Genomic DNA, 16,762 nt, shown 5'->3' on the forward strand with positions numbered 1-16,762 from the left:
TCAAGGGTGTGGAGGAAGAAGAAAGCTTTTACTAACATTATTTTTCTTCACAAATTTAAAGTTTGGGCAACAAATATTGACTACTGCTACTTTTGAGATTCAAAATTTCTTTCTAGTAACTTATTTCTCTGTCATAACTTTTAACAGCTATATTACAATGAGTACAGATTTATTTATTTTTGTATTTCTGCTGTGACAAATCTACACCAAGGACAGAAAGTATATATTACCTTCACTGATGCCTGAATTGGGGGTGGGGTAGGGACAGTGGCCAAAGGTGGGAACACAAGAAAGAGAGAAAAATTAACCTCAGCTAAGATATGAAAATATTATCAGACTATACTTGCTTTCTTTTGTGTTACTGGGCATGAAACCTGATCTGGGAAATGAGATTAAATGGACCTGAAGCATAAAGGGCCATGGTCCTAGTCAGTCCTGAGATAAACGACAGGAAAAATTTCAGTAAAGACCTCATAAAGGGGGTTTATCCTTCCACAGAGATATCAGCTCAGGGTCACTGAGGGATTAGATAGCTGTGTGGATACCCCAGGAATCCCACAATAGGTACCAATTGAGAAAAATTCCAGAGTTTGGGGGAGAATTCTGAGAGGTATGTGAGATCTGAGGGGGATACAGCACCTGTAGTCACAGAGAAGTGAGAGGATGAGTGTAGGAAGAGAGAAATGATGTGATGAATGTGGCCAGGAAATAGTGCTGTCATCCAGCATATCCACTCTCTGTTTGTGGATGGCAATGCACCTGCAATGAGACAGACATTAGATCTAGGGGCTCCTGTGCTACCATTACACCGTTTTCCAATTCTACTTTTCAACTACACTTCTGTCAACAACCTCCTCCCACTTTGCTTCCTCCTGCTGTTATATATCTGAACACTTACCTTCCCTTCAAAAGGGCCCTTGCTGTCTGGAGGCACCACCTGGGCGCAGGCCCTGGATAATGAAGACAGTGCCCGTGATGATGCCCACGAGGCCCACAGCCAGCCCCAGGGCACAGACCACAGTCTCCGTCAGCTCTGACATGGGGGCGGGAATCTCGGGCTCTGTGGATGTGAGGTTGTGGAGGTCAGAATACAGAGAGTTGCTGTGCATATATATGGAGTGGGATGGGGAAGGGTTGGTTCTGTAAAGATGTGGGGCATGGGGCTTAGGGAGAGAGTGCAGTCAATCATTAGAAACCCTTAATGTGTTAGTTTTAGGACCATGAGAGTTAGGGGATCATAGGCAGATGTTCAGAGTTGACAGAGAAAAGAAGGCACCAAAAGGCATGGGGCTCTGCTGGAGGTCAAAGCATAGCAGCATTAGTATGAAAGTGCAAAAAAGACATTGGAAGGTCAATGGACCTTGATCTCAGCAGGGCTGAATCAGCACAAGATTGCTTCTGCTGTGATTGTGATGTTTACCAGACTTTACCTTTGATCTGCCTGCATGCATTGCTAAAGGGAAAATGTGTAATCAAACTGTATAAAAAGCAGGCAGGACCCAGACTTGTGGTTCCTCTTCTTGCAAAGAGGTTTCCACCTGGCCCCCCAGTGCCTTCAAAATTCATATTTCTTATATAGTGTATTCATTGTGTGTCATTGCCCTCCTGCAAGTTATCCTGAACCCGCTGTGCAGGTCATGGCAGGGCTCATACACACCCCAGTGCTTCAGGAGTGGCTGGTCCAGCCCCCAGTGCTCCACCTTGCAGTCATAGACGTCGTCAGCAGAAGGCAGGAAGGTGAGGTAACTGATCTTGAGAAAGGAATCATCACTCTTGGACAGGAAGCTGGTTTCAGAAACACCCTGCGTGATGGAGTGCCCGTTGCTCAGCCACGAGATGTTGATCACAGGAGGGAAGATGTTGTCCACGGCACAGATGAGGGTGTTGGGCTGGCCCAGCTCCACGGGAGACTTGGGAAACACAGTCACCTCAGGAACCTCTACGGTGAGGAAGCAGCACTGGGTTTAGAATCGTGGGCAGCTCTGCCCTGAGGGTCTCTGCATCCTGGAGGGGCCTCCCACCAACGTTTCCCCATTGGAGAGCCGAGATGCTCTTGTTCCCTCTGCTTGTGAGCCGCTACACACTGCCTGCATGCCATCCCCGCTCCCTTCTCTCTGTGGGCCCCCTGTTAGGGTGAACGTCTATGGGGATTTGTCCTTGAAGGAATCGAGGATTGCATAGGGGAACAAGAATCTCTGTATCTTATGGAAATACGTGATTTGTAGGAAGGGAGAGGCTGAGAGATCAGCAAATACCATGGGAAGATCTGGGACTCCTTGGAAAGGAGAGCATTTTATAGAGTGAAGGGAATCTATCTGAAGCAAGAAGGGAATGAGGCCTGGTGTGAAGGGTAGATTCAGTAAAGAGACAGGATGGTGGACACCTACTATTGGGAGCAGCGGTATAGTTGGAGCGTTTAATCAGGAGGTCCAAGTTGTATTTGAATATAGCCATGTTTCTCAGTGCAGTCTGAGTGTCAAAACCTTTAAATTCACTGAACCCAGGCAGCCAGCAGACAGTCTCCCTCTTATCCAGGTCCACGTAGAATTCCTCGTCTCCATCAAATTCATGGGTGTACTGGCCCGAGGGACCGTAAGACTGGTAGACGTTTATGCCATAGGCCCCAACGTGGTCAGCTGATGAGTGAGATGGGAGCAGGGAGGTGCAAAACACAGGAGAGAAAGGATCTCGTTAAACAAAGTGACAAAAAACGGACGTGCAAACATTGTGTGCAGCACCTTTGGCACAGCCTGCAGACAATCCCCAGCGCCTGCTCCCTCCCCTGGCTGTCCTGTTAGAATCCAGCTGCCTCTCCACTCCCACATTTGCTCCTGTCACAGGAACAGAATTCCACAGGCCTGTTTACTGCTGTTCTCTGCCCACCTAGCTCAGCCCCTGGCACCTCATGGGCTTAAGATAAATACTGAAATGGGCAGAACAAGGAATGAATGAATGACTATAGCCTTAGCTTTCTTTCCCAGAGATTCAGTTTGCCTCCCTCTGCTTCATAAGTTTTCTCTCCCAATTTCTTCATCAGTTATTAACACATTCATTGTGGGTCCTCTCCCCTCAGGACTGGCTCAGAACAGAACATGCTCTGTGCAAGGATTCCGTCCTCCTTTTATTTTTTTAACCAAAAAAGCACACACAATATTATTTTAAAAGAATTGCCTCTATTTTAGGGAATAAGAAAGAGCATGAGCCCTGCCAGCGTGACTCAGTGGTTGAGCATCAACCTATGAACCAGGAGGTCATGGTTCGATTCCTGGTCAGGGTACATGCCCCAGTTGTGGGCTTGATCCCCAGTAGGGGGCGTGCAGGAGGCAGCTTATCAATGATTCCCTCTCATCATTGATGTTTCTATTTCTCTCTCCCTCTCACTTCCTCTCTGAAATCAATAAAAATATATTTTAAAAAAAGAAAAGAAAAAGAAAGAGCATGATAAGGGCAGTGACAATATTACAAAACACATAAAAAGTAAACATGTTTCTAAGGTCTGTGTGTGTGTGTGTGTGTGTGTGTGTGTGTGTGTGTTTAATCCTCACCTAAGGATATCCTACCTAGTAAAAGGGTAATATGCTAATTGACTGTACCTTTGCTATGCCCACAGCCAATCAGGGCGCTATGCAAATTAACCAAGATGGCGGCCCCACGCGCTGCTCGCCCCCCATCGCTGAGCAGCTGAGGGACCCAGGCCGACGGGAGGCGCCTAGATCGCAGCTGGTGGCGCGGGGCGGGCAGCGCCCGCCCCGCGCCGCTGCCGCCCGGGGCCAAGCCCCGACCCTGAAAGAAGGCGGAAGACGGTGGCCAGAGCCAAGGCCTGGAATCCCCCAGTGCCGGCAGAAAACTGGTGCAGGCAGCTAGGTGAATGAATGTCTTGCACGAATCTTCGTGCAAACGGGCTTCTAGTATATATATAACCTCACCCAGGGATATTTTTCCATTGAATTATTTTACTTTATTTTATTTTTTTATAGAGAGTGGAAGAGAGGGAAAGAAAGAGAGAAATATTGATGTGAAGGAACACATCGATTGGTTGCCTCCTGTACTTGCTCTAAACAGGTCCCGGACTGGAGAGGAGCCTGCAACTGAGGTACGTGCCCTTGACCAGAATTGAACTTAGGACCCTTTGGTCTGTAGGCTGATGTTCTATCCACTGAATTAAACTGGCTAGGGCCCTGAGGATATTTATTTTTTATTTTTTTTATTTTTTTGAGAGAGAGAGTTGGAGGGAGGAAAGGAGGGGGGAGAAAGAGAGAGAAAACTCTCAGATTGATTGGCTGCTTCCCACAGGTGGCTCTAGAGATGAACCTGCAACCCAGGTACTTGCCCTTGACCAGGAATCAAACCTATGACCTTTCCATGTGCAGGCCAATGCTCTAACCACTGAACACACCAGCCAGGGCTAAGGTCTCTACTTCTGTAACAGTGGTGATGCTTAGAGGAGAACACCTGGTTTCCTCTGAAATGAAACTGGAAATTTCATTAGACTTTGTATTTCTGTTATTTCCCACCCCTCTTCTTTTTCTTTCTTTTTTCTTTTTTTTCCCAATTTTTTTTAATTAAGGTATTATATGTGTACATATCTTACCATTGCCCCCCCCACTCCCATACATGCCCTCACCCCCCAGAATTTTGCGTCCATTGGTTATGTTTATATGCATGCATACAAGTCTTTTGATTGATCTCTTATCTTCCCCACCTCTCCCTAACCTTCCTGCTGTAATTTGACAGACTGTTTGAATCTTTACTGCCTCTGTATCTATCTTTTTGTTCAAGTTTATAATGTTCTTTATTATCCATAAATGAGTGAGATCATGTGGTATTTTTCTTTCATTGACTGGCTTATTTCACTCAGCATAATGTTCTCCAATTCCATCCAGGTTGCTGCAAATGGTAAGAATTCCTTCTTTTTTATGGCAGCATAATATTCCATTGTGTAGATGTACCATAGTTTTCTGATCCAGTCATCTGCTGACGGGCACCTAGGCTGTTTCCAGATCTTAGCTATTGTAAATTGTGCTGCTATGAACATAGGGGTGCATATATCCTTTCTTATTGGTGTTCCCAGTTTCTTAGGATATATTCCTAGGAGTGGAATTACTGGGTCAAATGGGAGTTCCATTTTCAGTTTTTTGAGGAAACTCCATACTGTTCTCCACAGTGGCTGCACCAGTCTGCATTCCCACCAGCAGTGCACGAGGGTTCCTTTTTCTCCGCATCCTCGCCAACACTTGTCGTTTGTTGATTTGTTGATGATAGCCATTCTGACAGGTGTGAGATGGTACAGCATTGTTGTTTTGATTTGCATCTCTCGGATAATTAGTGACGTTGAGCATGTTTTCATGTGTCTCTTGGCCTTCCTTCTGTCTTCTTTGGAAAAGATTCTATTTAGTTCCCTTGCCCATTTTTTTTATTAGATCATTTATCTTCCTTTTATTAAGTTGTATAAGCTACCTGTAGATGTTGGAGATTAAACCTTTATCCGTGATACCATTTGCAAATATGTTCTCCCAAGCAGTGGGCTTTCTTGTTGTTTTGTTGATAGTTTCTTTTGCTGTAAAAAAGCTTTTTATTTTGATGTAGTCCCATTTCTTTATTTTCTCTTTAGCTTCCATTGCCCTAGAGGCAGTATCGGTGAAGAAGTTCTTTTGGCATTAGTCTGAGATTTTGCTGCCTGTGGATTCCTCTAGTATTTTTATGGTTTCCAGTCTTATGTTTAAGTCCTGTATCCATTTTGAGTTTATTTTTGTGTATAGCGTAAGTTGGTGATCTAGCTTCATTTTTTTGCATGTATCTGTCCAATTTTCCCAACACCATTTATTGAAGAGACTGTCTTTATTCCATTGTATGTTCATGCCTCCTTTGTCAAATATTAATTGAGCATAGTGGTTTGGGTCGATATCTGGATTCTCTATTCTGTTCCATTGATCTATATGTCTGTTCTTGTGCCAGTACCAGGCTGTTTTGAGAATAGTGGCTTTGTAATATAGCTTGAAATCTGGTATTGAGATCCCTCCTACTTTATTCTTCTTTCTCAGGATTGCTGTGGCTATTCGGGGACTTTTTTTTATTACAGATGAATTTTTGGAGAGTTCTTTCAAGGTCTGTGAAATATGTCGTTGGTATTTTAATGGGGAGTGCATTGAATCTATAGATTGCTTTGGGTAGTATGGACATTTTAATGATGTTGATTCTACCAATCCATGAACATTGTATGTTCTTCCATCTGTTTACGTCTTCCTCTATCTCATTTTTCAGTGTCCTGTAGTTTTCCGTGTTTAGGTCTTTTACCTCCTTAGTTAAGTTTATTCCTAGGTATCTTAATTTTTTGGGGGCGATGGTAAATGGGATTGCCTTTTTAGTCTCTCTGTCTGTAAGTTCACTATTGGTGTACAGAAAGGCCATAGATTTCTTGGTGTTAATTTTGTATCCTGCTACATTGCCGAATTCATTTATTAAGTCTATTAGTTTTTTGACGGAGTCTTTCGGAGATTTTATGTACAATATCATGTCGTCTGCAAATAAAGACAGCTTTACTTGTTCTTTTCCAATTTGGATACCTTTTATTTCTTCTTCTTGTCTAATTGCAATGGCTAATACTTCCAGTACTACGTCAAACAGGAGTGGTGAGAGTGGGCATCCCTGTCTTGTTCCTGTTCTTAGGGGAAATGTTTTTAGTTTTTGTCCATTGAGTATGATGTTTGCTGTGGGTTTATCATATATAGCTTGTATTATGTTGAGGTATGAGCCTTCTATTCCCATCTTGTTGAGAGTTTTTATCAAGAAAGGGTGTTGGATTTTGTCAAATGCTTTTTCTGCATCAATTGATATGACTATGTGATTTTTATCTCTCAATTTGTTTATGTGATGTATCATGTTTATTGATTTGTGGATATTGTACCATCCTTGCATTCCTGGGATAAATCCTACTTGGTCATGGTGTATGATCTTTCTGATGTACTGCTGGGGCCGATTTGCTAGAATTTTGTTGAGGATTTTGGCATCTATGTTCATGAGGGATATTGGTCTGTAATTCTCTTTCATTGTGTTGTCTTTATCTGGTTTTGGTATTAGGGTGATGCTGGCTTCATAGAAGGAGCTTGGAAGTGTTCCTTCCTCTTGAATTTTTTGGAATAGTCTGAGGAGGATAGGTTTTAGTTCTTCCTTGAATGTTTGGTAAAACTCTCCTGTGAAGCCATCAGGCCCCGGACTTTTGTTTGCCGGAAGCTTTTTGATGACTGCTTCAATTTCGTCCATAGTTACTGGCCTATTGAGCTGTTTAGATTCTTCCTGATTGATTTTTGGAAGGTTATATTTTTCTAGGAATATGTCCATTTCCTCCAGGTTGTCCAGTTTGTTGGAATAGAGTTGTTTGTAGTATTTTGTAACAATCCTTTGTATTTCAGCAGGGTCTGTTGTTATTTCACCTCTTTCATTTCTGATTTTGTTTATTTGGGTCCTCTCTCTTTGCTTCTTGGTGAGCCTGGCTAGATGTCCATCAATCTTGTTTATCCTTTCAAAGAACCAGCTCTTGGTTTTGTTGATCTTTTGTATTGTTTCTTTGGTCTCTATGTCATTTATCTCTCCTCTGATCTTTGTTATTTCCTTCCTTCTGGTTACACTGGGCTTTTCTTGCTGCTCTTTTTCTAATTCTTTGAGTTGTTGGGTTAGGTAATTTATTACAATTGTTTCTTGTTTTTTGCAGTAGGCTTGTAGAGCTATGAACTTCCCTCTCAAGACTGCTTTCGCTGTGTCCCATAGATTTTGGATTGTTGTGTTTTCATTGTCATTTGTTGCCATGATGTTTTTTATTTCTTCCTTGATCTCTCTGGTGACCCAGTCCTTGTTTAATAGCATGCTGTTTAGTCTCCATGTGTTTGATTTCTTTGGATTGTATTTATTGTAGTTGATTTCCAGTTTTATGCCACTGTGATGTGAGAAGATGCTTGATATAATTTCTATCTTCTTGAATTTGAAAAGACTTTGCCTGTGACCCAGCATATGGTCTATCTTTGAAAATGACCCATGTGCACTTGAGAAGAATGTATATTCTGTGGCTTTGGGGTGAAATGTTCTGAAGATGTCAATTAATTCCATCTGGTCTAGTGAGTCATTTAGGATTGATGTTTCTTTGCTGATTTTTTGTTTAGAGGATTTGTCCAATGGTGATAGTGGGGTATTAAAGTCTCCTACTATGATTGTATTGCTATTAATCTCTCCCTTGATATCCTCCAGGAGTTTTTTTATGTATTTGGGTGCTCCTATATTGGTTGCGTATATGTTTACCAAAATTATTTCTTCTTGTTGGATTTCTCCCTTTAGTATTATGAAGTGGCCTTCCTTATCTCTTGTTATGGCATTTACTTTGAGGTCTATTTTGTCAGATATAAATATTGCTACCCCATCTTCTTTTTTCATTTCCATTTGCCTGAAAGATATTTTTCCATCCCTTCACTTTTAATCTGTGTGAGTCTCTTGTTCTGAGGTGGGTCTCTTGTAGACAGCATATATATGGGTCATGTTTTTTTATCCATTCAGCCACTCGATGTCTTTTGATTGGAGCATTTAGTCCGTTTACATTTAAAGTTATTACTGAAAGGTTTTTTGTTTGTAGTCATATCTATTTTTGTGTTTGTATTTCTTCTTACCTGTTTATTTATTCTTTTTTTCAGTATTCCCTTTAGCATTTCTTGCATTGCTGGTGGTGATAAACTCCCTGAGCCTTTTTTTGTCTTCGAAGGACCTGATTTCCCCTTCAATTTTGATTGATAGCCTTGGTGGATATAGTATTCTTGGATTCAGTCCTTTGCTTTGCAACACTTTGTATACCTCCTTCCATTCTCTTCTAGCTTGTTGTGTTTCTGTTGAGTAATCATTTGACAATCTGATGGGTGTTCCTTTGTAGGTAACTCTCTGTCTCTGTCTTGCCGCCTTTAAGATTCTCTCTTTATCATTTATATTTGCCATTGAAATTATGACATGTCTTGGTGTGGGTCTTTTGGGGTTAATCCTGCTTGGGACTCTCTTTACTTGCGTAACTTTTATCTTTCCCATATCGGGGAAGTTTTCTGTCATTATTTCTTCAAATAGATTTTCTAATCCCTGCTGCTCTTCTTGTCCTTCTGGCAGCCCTAGTATACGCATGTTACTTCGTTTCATGTTGTCCCGAAGCTCCCTTAGGCTTTCCTCCTGCTTTTTAATTTTTTTCTCCAATTGCTGTTCAGATTGAGCTTGTTTCTGTACCTGATCTTCTAACTCACTAATTCGGTCCTCTGCTTCTTGTAGTCTACTGTTGAAACTTTCCATGGTGTTTTTGATTGTAGCTATATCACTTTTCATTTCTTCCTCACTCTTGCATAAGTTGTTGATTTTCTCATCCATCCGATGTATAAATTCCACGACCATTACTCTGAACTCTTTTTCGGTCATGTTGTAAGCTTCAGTTTCACTAATTTCCTTTCTTGGCGACTCCACATTTTCTTTTCTCTGTGAGTTATTTCGTTTCCCCATTCTGACTATCACCAGAAAGCTCAAGCTTCAGTTTGCGTGGACCTGGGCCGCTGTGGGGACTTCGCTGCACCCGAGTTTCACTGGAGTGCTCTGACACTAGGACATGTGGCTGCCTTTGGTTGGTGGGAACCAGACTTGCCCAGGGTCAGTGTCCCCAGTGTTCCGTGTGGTCTCATGTGCACACTTAGAATCAGGGGCCCTGTCTGCACCACACTGTTGGTATGTGCCGAAAATGAGATCCTTAGCATTTGCCAGGAGTCAGAGTTTCCCTGGGTCTGCACCAAGAATCGAGTGTCAGAGTCTCTGTTTCCTTGTGCAGTTTCTCGTTGAGAATCAGGGTCCCTGTGTGTGCATGCACCAACAATTGGGGTCACTGGCTCTTAGTGTGAATGCACTGTGAGTCAGGGATCCCAGGCAGCTGTGTCTGGCGTGCCAAATTCCCTGAAGTGGAGCTGCGTCCTGTGTGTGCTCTCTCTACTGCGCCAAACAGGCTAGGGCTTCGCACACTCTCAAATTCCTGAAGGTGAGCTGCTTCCGTGCATTCTCCCAGATTCCCCGGAGGGGGGCGGAGTCCGTCCTGCACGCCAAATTCCCCAAAGGGGAGCCCCTCTGTGTGCGCTCTAAGATTCTCTAAAGGGGAGCTGTGACCTGCAAGCCAAATTTCCCCAAATTCCCCGAAGAAGAGCCCTCTGTGCGCGCTGTCAGATTTCCCTGAAGGGGAGCTGCTTCTGTCCCTTGCACCAAATTCCCTAAAGGGGAGCACGTCCCTGCGCAAAGCTTTGCAGCTTGGGCGAGGGGCGGGTCTATCAGTTACTATGGTGCTATCCGCGAGCCTGCAGGGAGGGGGATAGACTCTTTGACTCACGGAAATCTGCCTGGAAGTCTGGATTCTTGTTGTTTGTTGGTCTGAAGCTGTGATAGCAGTTCTCTGTCCCCAGTGGCTGCAGGGTCCTGGTTTGTATCTGAAGCCAAGATCCTAGTCTCAGGCAGCTCTGTTTCTCAAGATGGCGTGGTCTCCGCGTCCGCACCAGCTGCCGAGAAGTGTCACCTTTTTGCACGGGGCTCCGCCGTCTAGGATTGCCCGGTTAGGCAGCCCCTTGGAAGAACTGCAGAATCTAACTGACTCTAGCTCATACACACACACACATCACACACGTCTACACTCTCCTCTATGGGTTCCCCACTCACACTCTCTCTGTCCCTACCTTCCTGCTGGTCGCCATCTTTTTCCTCAGAAACTCTCTTCTTTTTCTTGAAGGACGTTACTAAACCTCTCCTTTTTCTGACTCAACACTTACCTTGTTGAGGACTCAAGGAAAACTCTGGCCCTTCCCTCCTCGAATGGACAGTGGACTTGTCTGTGACGCCAAAGCAGATGGCAGCCAGCGCAGCTGACTCTGCCCAGGTGAGCCTGACTGAACAACGTGTCTGAGCCTTTTACCATTTCCTCTTCCCTCCCTTCCTACTTCCTGACCATCAACAAGTTTTCAGACATTGTGAGGAGCAAGGAGTAAAATGCTGCCAGTGAGGAGCTTACTGAATGGAAAAGTCACAGGTGAGTAAGGAGCCAATAGGTGTACTGTGCTGAGTCCTCCACAAATACCTCACCTGCCCATCAAACCAGATGTCACCCTTTCATGGTCCTTGGGCTTTACAAGGGTCTGTTTTCCTCCCTCCAATTATCTTCCAGGATTTCCTGGACACCTCCAGTTCATTCTTGAAGTTTCTGCTTCGTTACCAACTTCTCAGCTAAGTCCCCTCATGAAGCATAGTTTTGACCACATTATGACCTACAGCCCCTCCATGCAAATGTCCTCTTTGCAAGTTTACCTATTCATCCCCCCAGAATGACTTGGTTGGCCACTTCCATATCCTCCATCAAAGCCTCCTTGTCCTTGTAACGAATCCTCTTGACTCCATTACAAACATGAATATATACATGATTATCCTTTTCATCTGCACATGTCCTGGCTGCACGCTGCTGCTGAGGGACATCACTGTGCCAGCTGGAACTACTCACTCTCAGTTTCAGCCTCGCTGGGCCCACTGTCCTGCCCAGCAGTGGCCCTGCTCTGGGCATCGTGTTGTCCTATCGCTAATCTGAGCTCCCTCCAGGGGCAGACAGCACGTCTCTTCATCTGAGTCCCAGCACTGAGCTCCTGGTGCTCAAACTGTGTAGCAAATGTCCGCGCTGTTCTCCAGGACAACAGAGATTTGGGAAGACTGACAGACATGAAGGTAGCAGCATCCTGTGAAAGTTAGACTCAGCGGTGACTGGGCTGCATTATGGGCCTTTATTTTTCCATAAAAATATTAAAAACTTATATTTTATGACCATATTGGTATAAAGGCAAATATAATCCAGGCTAAATTAAACTAGTTTCTTCTACCCTAAAAGTTCATTTTTTCTTCTAATTTTAAAAGAAAAGTAAAACATTCTCACGGGGCCCTATAGGCATTGCGGGCCTTTGACCCTTTGCTCACTGTGGGGATATATCGAGCTGGACCAGCACATTCTGGAGTGACATTGAGAAAAAGGGACTTGGACGTGTTCTGGAGAAGCAGACAAAACTTTCCTACCAAACCACGAAAGCCTGGGAGCAGCCATCTATATATTTAAAAGCCTAAGCAACTGTTATGACTGGTCGACCAGTTGCTATGATGCGCACTGACCACCAGGAGGCAGGCTCTCAATGCAGGAGCTGCCCCCTGGTGGTCAGTGCACTCCCACAGCCAACCTCCTGTGGTTTCTCCCCCCCCCCCCCCCCCCCCCCGGCAGGCCGACCCTGATCGCCCCGATCCGGACTGGGTGAGATGGCCCTGATCAGCTCCTATCGCCGGCCAGGCCGAGGGACCCCACCTGTGCACAAAATCGTTCACCAGAACTCTAGTGGTTAATAACATCATTTAAGATCAGGGTAACCTCCAGTTCACTTCCCCTTTGAACTACAGTGCTTGGTTTTTCTACTTTGCTTTTACAAACCCACTCTTCATGCCAATAAAACAGCAGGAAAAGAGCCAGGGATGGACCCTGGAAAGAAAGGAGGGTAAGGGAATGAGGAAGAGAGGGTGGAAAGGTGAGCAACAGAGGTGGAGGGGCCCAGGGCACTAAAGCATGATTGGATGCCCAATCCTTCTCTTCCAGAGCTTCCTTAGATGTGGTGAAGGACAGGTCATTTGGGCTGACAGTTTGAGGCTAAAATAATTTAATTCACCAAGTTTTCATCATAAAATTCTCAATTTTAAAATGAAAGTAAAGATATTCCCTACTTTGTTAAATAAGAATTATAAAGCTATACCTGTAGTAGTAGTAATTTTAAATGTCATTACATTTACTGGTCTTCATTACTTGGGAAGCACACCTAATACCTGCTTTACTTGATTTTCTGTAAGGTGACGCATAAGAGGTAACTGAGATTAAGTGAAAACCACGTGATATAATGACTTGTCTGAAGGCCCTCACTGGGCTGTTTTCCCATTCCCCACCCGTGCCAGTTTTCAGCTTGGAAATGTATGTAAATCTGAGACAAGGCAAAGAACCCTTCTTCATATCTACATGTACACATAATTCATGAAACTCTTTACCCCAAGGTAAATAAATTACAGGAGAAATATTCATAAAGCTCCAAAAGTTGTTCAGAAAAATTTGGAAGCAATGGTTCATGAATTTTAGTAACAGAACATCCACTTGTGAAAACAACCTAATCTTTGAGGCAATCACACACGAATGCCATAGAGCCTCTGGGCTATATTCATGGAGCCAACATTAGAACCAGGATGATGGCCTTGGTGCAGTGTGCAATAGCTCAGGTAGCAGAGACTGGGTGGGGGCTCTGGTTCCCCAAAAGAGGAAGGACCATAATTTTTGGATCTGCTTAACATTGAGGATGCCTTTGAGGAATCGCTACTCTTTCTATGCACATCTCTATTTTTTTTACCTTCCAATTCTGTTTCCCCAGTCCAGTCCCCATGTGGCTCAGTGGAGCACTCACCCACAATGTCTTCACCTCCACAGCCACTCAGCACGGTGGTCAGGGCGAGGGCCCCCCAAATCAGGGCTCTGTTTATGGTCATCGTCTTCTCAAGGTGGTCTCAGCAGTTGCTGCTCTGAGTTGTAGAGCAATGGTGAGGATCAAGCTGAGGAAGAAATCTAAAAACACCCCAACCAAACCCTGCAGGTCAGGTTCTGGCCAATGAGAAGCCCCCACTGTGATGACACCTCAGTTGCCGACTGAAGAGTGTGTAATAGGAGGCCTGGCAGGGACTGGGAAATCCTGGGTTCTGAGGTTCTGATGCAGCCTCTGCTCAGAGTGGACCTGAGGGAATTCTCCATGAAGGGAGGGAAGGTATGAAATCAGAATCTCCTCTCTGTGTGTGCCTGCTGGTTCTCACAGCCTAAATAACCAAAACATGAACATTGTCTGAGCCACAAAAACAGCCAAGCACACCTCTCTCCTGGGTAATGTGAATGACTGCTGCTCCTTTTTATTATTTTTTAATTGATTGATTTGAGAGAGAGAGAATAAGGAAACATTGATTTGTTGTTCCATGTGTTTATGCTTTCATTGGTTGCTTCTTGTATGGGACCGGAGATTGAACCCGAAACCTTAGTATATTTAGAGGAGGCTACCAGGCCAGAGCTGACTGCTGAGTCTCTACCAATTAGAGCTCTAGCTTCAGTATTGCCTTCCTTCTTTGCAGGTAAAATGTGTTAAGATGCCCAATTATAGAACTACCTACCCCAGCACCCACTTCCTAACAGAATCCAATTAAGGACAAAGTCTGTATTTCTCAAATCCTTCCCAAGATCACCTACAAGCCCAAACCTTGAGGTTAATGATCAGTTTTATGTGTCAGCTAGGTTAGAGTCCCCAGATAGTCAATCAAATGTTGATATTTTGTAGATGTGACTAAAGCCTACAACCCATTGACTGAGTGACAGAGGTCATGCTGGATAATGTGACTGAGCCGATCTGTCAGCTAAAGAGTTCCAGGCACAGATAAGGCTTCCCTGAGGGAGTGGATTCCGCTCCGGCTGCAGCTTGGGCTGCTCTGAGAGTTCCAGCTGCCCCTCCTGACAGTGGTCTGCCCTGGTGGTCTTGGACTTGCCCAGTTCCCCACAACTGTGTAAACTGGTCGTGCACTAATTCTCTGAACAGACGTCTCCTCCCGATTCTGCTTCTTTGGTTCCAGCACCCTCTGACTGAGATGCCTCACAGTTCCCCAAAGTGAGTGTCTCCCTCACTGCGATGACATAACATCGGCTTGTTCACCACAGGTGTGCTCCCGGTGCCTTTGGCTGGGGGCACTGACAGCACCCCGTTAGGTTGTTGTGAGGATATACACACACTGCCCTTGGAATGAATTCCTAGGACTCCTTAAATGTACCTGCCATGCTCTAATACCAGTCCTATTTTATCAGGAGGATCTTGCAGCAGAGAGGTGAGGTGCCCAGGCTCACACAGCTGGTAAGTGGCAGAGATAAAATGTCACAAGACAAGTCATGAGGCCTTGCTGGGGAGGGGTCTCCTTCCCGGTGGATTCCGAGTCCAGTGCACTGAAATAATTAGGATAGATATTTGAACCTATAGGTGGCCTTATCATTTTCTGGAGGGCCTGCTGTTATGAATCTAGAGCTTCTACTTGGGCCTCGCTGGCATGGCTCAGTGGTTGAGTGTCGACCTATGAACCAGGAGGTCATAGTTAGATTTCCAGTCAGGGCACATGCTGGGGTTTCAGGCTCCATTCCCAGTAGGGTGCATACAGGAGGCAGCCAATCAATGATTCTCTCTCATCATTGATGTTTCTATCTCTCTCTCCCTCTCCCTTCCTCTCTGAAATCAATAAAAATATATTAAAATTATTTAGACACTACTCAGGTTGTTGTAATTAAATTTATAACAGCCTCTAAAACCTGTGTATTTTCAAATTCTTCAAGTTCTGACTAACAGCTACTTTCCCTGACACAGCCCTGCTTATGAAGCATTGGAGCTTCTACTCCAAAGGCCAAGACCTCCACCACTGCCATCGTTAAAGATGCTTCACAACAAGGCAGAGCCCAGAGTGGCAAAGTACAGAGAAGACGGGCTTGTAATCAAATGAACAAGTACTCAGACCGCTTCTGATTTCATCCGCTGCATCAGCCTGGGCAAATCCTCAATATACAGGAGCCTTAGGGTTCTTTCCTAGAAACGGGATGAAAACTCTGATAGTTCCTATGATGACATGAAATTATAATATTTATAAATTATAAGGTTGTTCATTGTATTTTTTTTTATAATTCTTTGTATGTCTGTGGGGTCAGTTGTTAAGTTCTTTCACATCTGATTTTGTTTATTTGAGTCCTCTCTCTTTGTTTCTTGGTGAGCCTGGCTAGAGCTTCATCAATCTTCCTTATCCTTTCAAAGAACCAGCTCTTTGATTTCAGAGAGAAAGGGGGGGAGAGACATAGAAACATCAATGATGAGAGATAGTCATTGATTGGGTGCCTTCTGCATGTCCCCTACTGGCAATGGAGCCCACAACCCAGGCATATGCCCTTGGCTGGAATCAAACTTGGGACCCTTCAGTGTGCAGGCTGACGCTCTATCCACTGAGCCAAGACAGGTAGGACTCCTCTCTGATCTTTATTATTTCCTTCTATTTACTCTGGGCTTTTCTTGTTCCTCTCTTTCTAATTCTTGAAGTTGTAGGGTTAGATAATTTATTACCAGTTTTTCCTGTTTGTTTGTGGTTTTTTTGAGGTAAGATTGTAGAGCTATGAATTTCCCTCTTAGGACTGCTTTCACTGTGTCCATAGATTTTGGATTATTGTGTTTTCATTGTCATTTGTTTCCAGGATGCTTTTTATTTCTTCTTTCCTCTCTTTCATAACCTAGTCATTGTTTAATAGTGTGCTATTTAGCCTCCAAGTGTCTGATATTTTTAAATTGTTTTTATTGTAGTTGATTTCCAATTTCATGCCATTGTGATCTGAGAAGATGCTTGATATAATTTCAGTCTTCTGAATTTGTACAGACTTAGCCTGTGTCCTAATATGTGGTCTATCTTTGAAAATATCCCATGTACACTTGAGATGAATTCATTACTTTTGGGTAAAATGTTCTGAACATGTCAATTAGTTTGATCTGATCTAGAGAGTCATTTAGGATTGCTCTTTCTTTGTTGATTTTTTTGTCTAGATTTATCCAGTGATGTCAATGGGGTGTTAACATCCCCTACTATGATTGTATTGCTTTCAACTCTTCCT

The 16,762-nt window shown here is 44.0% G+C and overlaps 2 protein-coding genes across 2 annotated transcripts in view; one reads left to right on the plus strand and one right to left on the minus strand.

The window, feature by feature from the left end:
* The window catches only part of LOC307105296 (HLA class II histocompatibility antigen, DQ beta 1 chain-like), a 98,069-nt gene that overhangs the window by 52,202 nt on the left and 29,105 nt on the right, over positions 1-16,762 (plus strand). The gene's annotated exons all lie outside the window — the stretch shown is intronic.
* Positions 906-13,668, minus strand: LOC307105770 (SLA class II histocompatibility antigen, DQ haplotype D alpha chain-like; the record flags this gene model as incomplete). The annotated part of the gene is made up of 4 exons (XM_079781655.1): positions 13,506-13,668; positions 2,388-2,636; positions 1,658-1,939; positions 906-1,060 (listed from the first exon to the last, which is right to left on the minus strand). Exons 1-4 carry the CDS (start codon positions 13,585-13,587, stop codon positions 906-908), a joined length of 768 nt encoding a protein of 255 aa, XP_079637781.1. The 5' UTR covers positions 13,588-13,668.

The sequence above is a fragment of the Cnephaeus nilssonii genome (assembly GCF_951640355.1).
Source record: "Cnephaeus nilssonii genome assembly, chromosome: 9".
Taxonomy (NCBI): Eukaryota; Metazoa; Chordata; class Mammalia; order Chiroptera; family Vespertilionidae; genus Cnephaeus; species Cnephaeus nilssonii.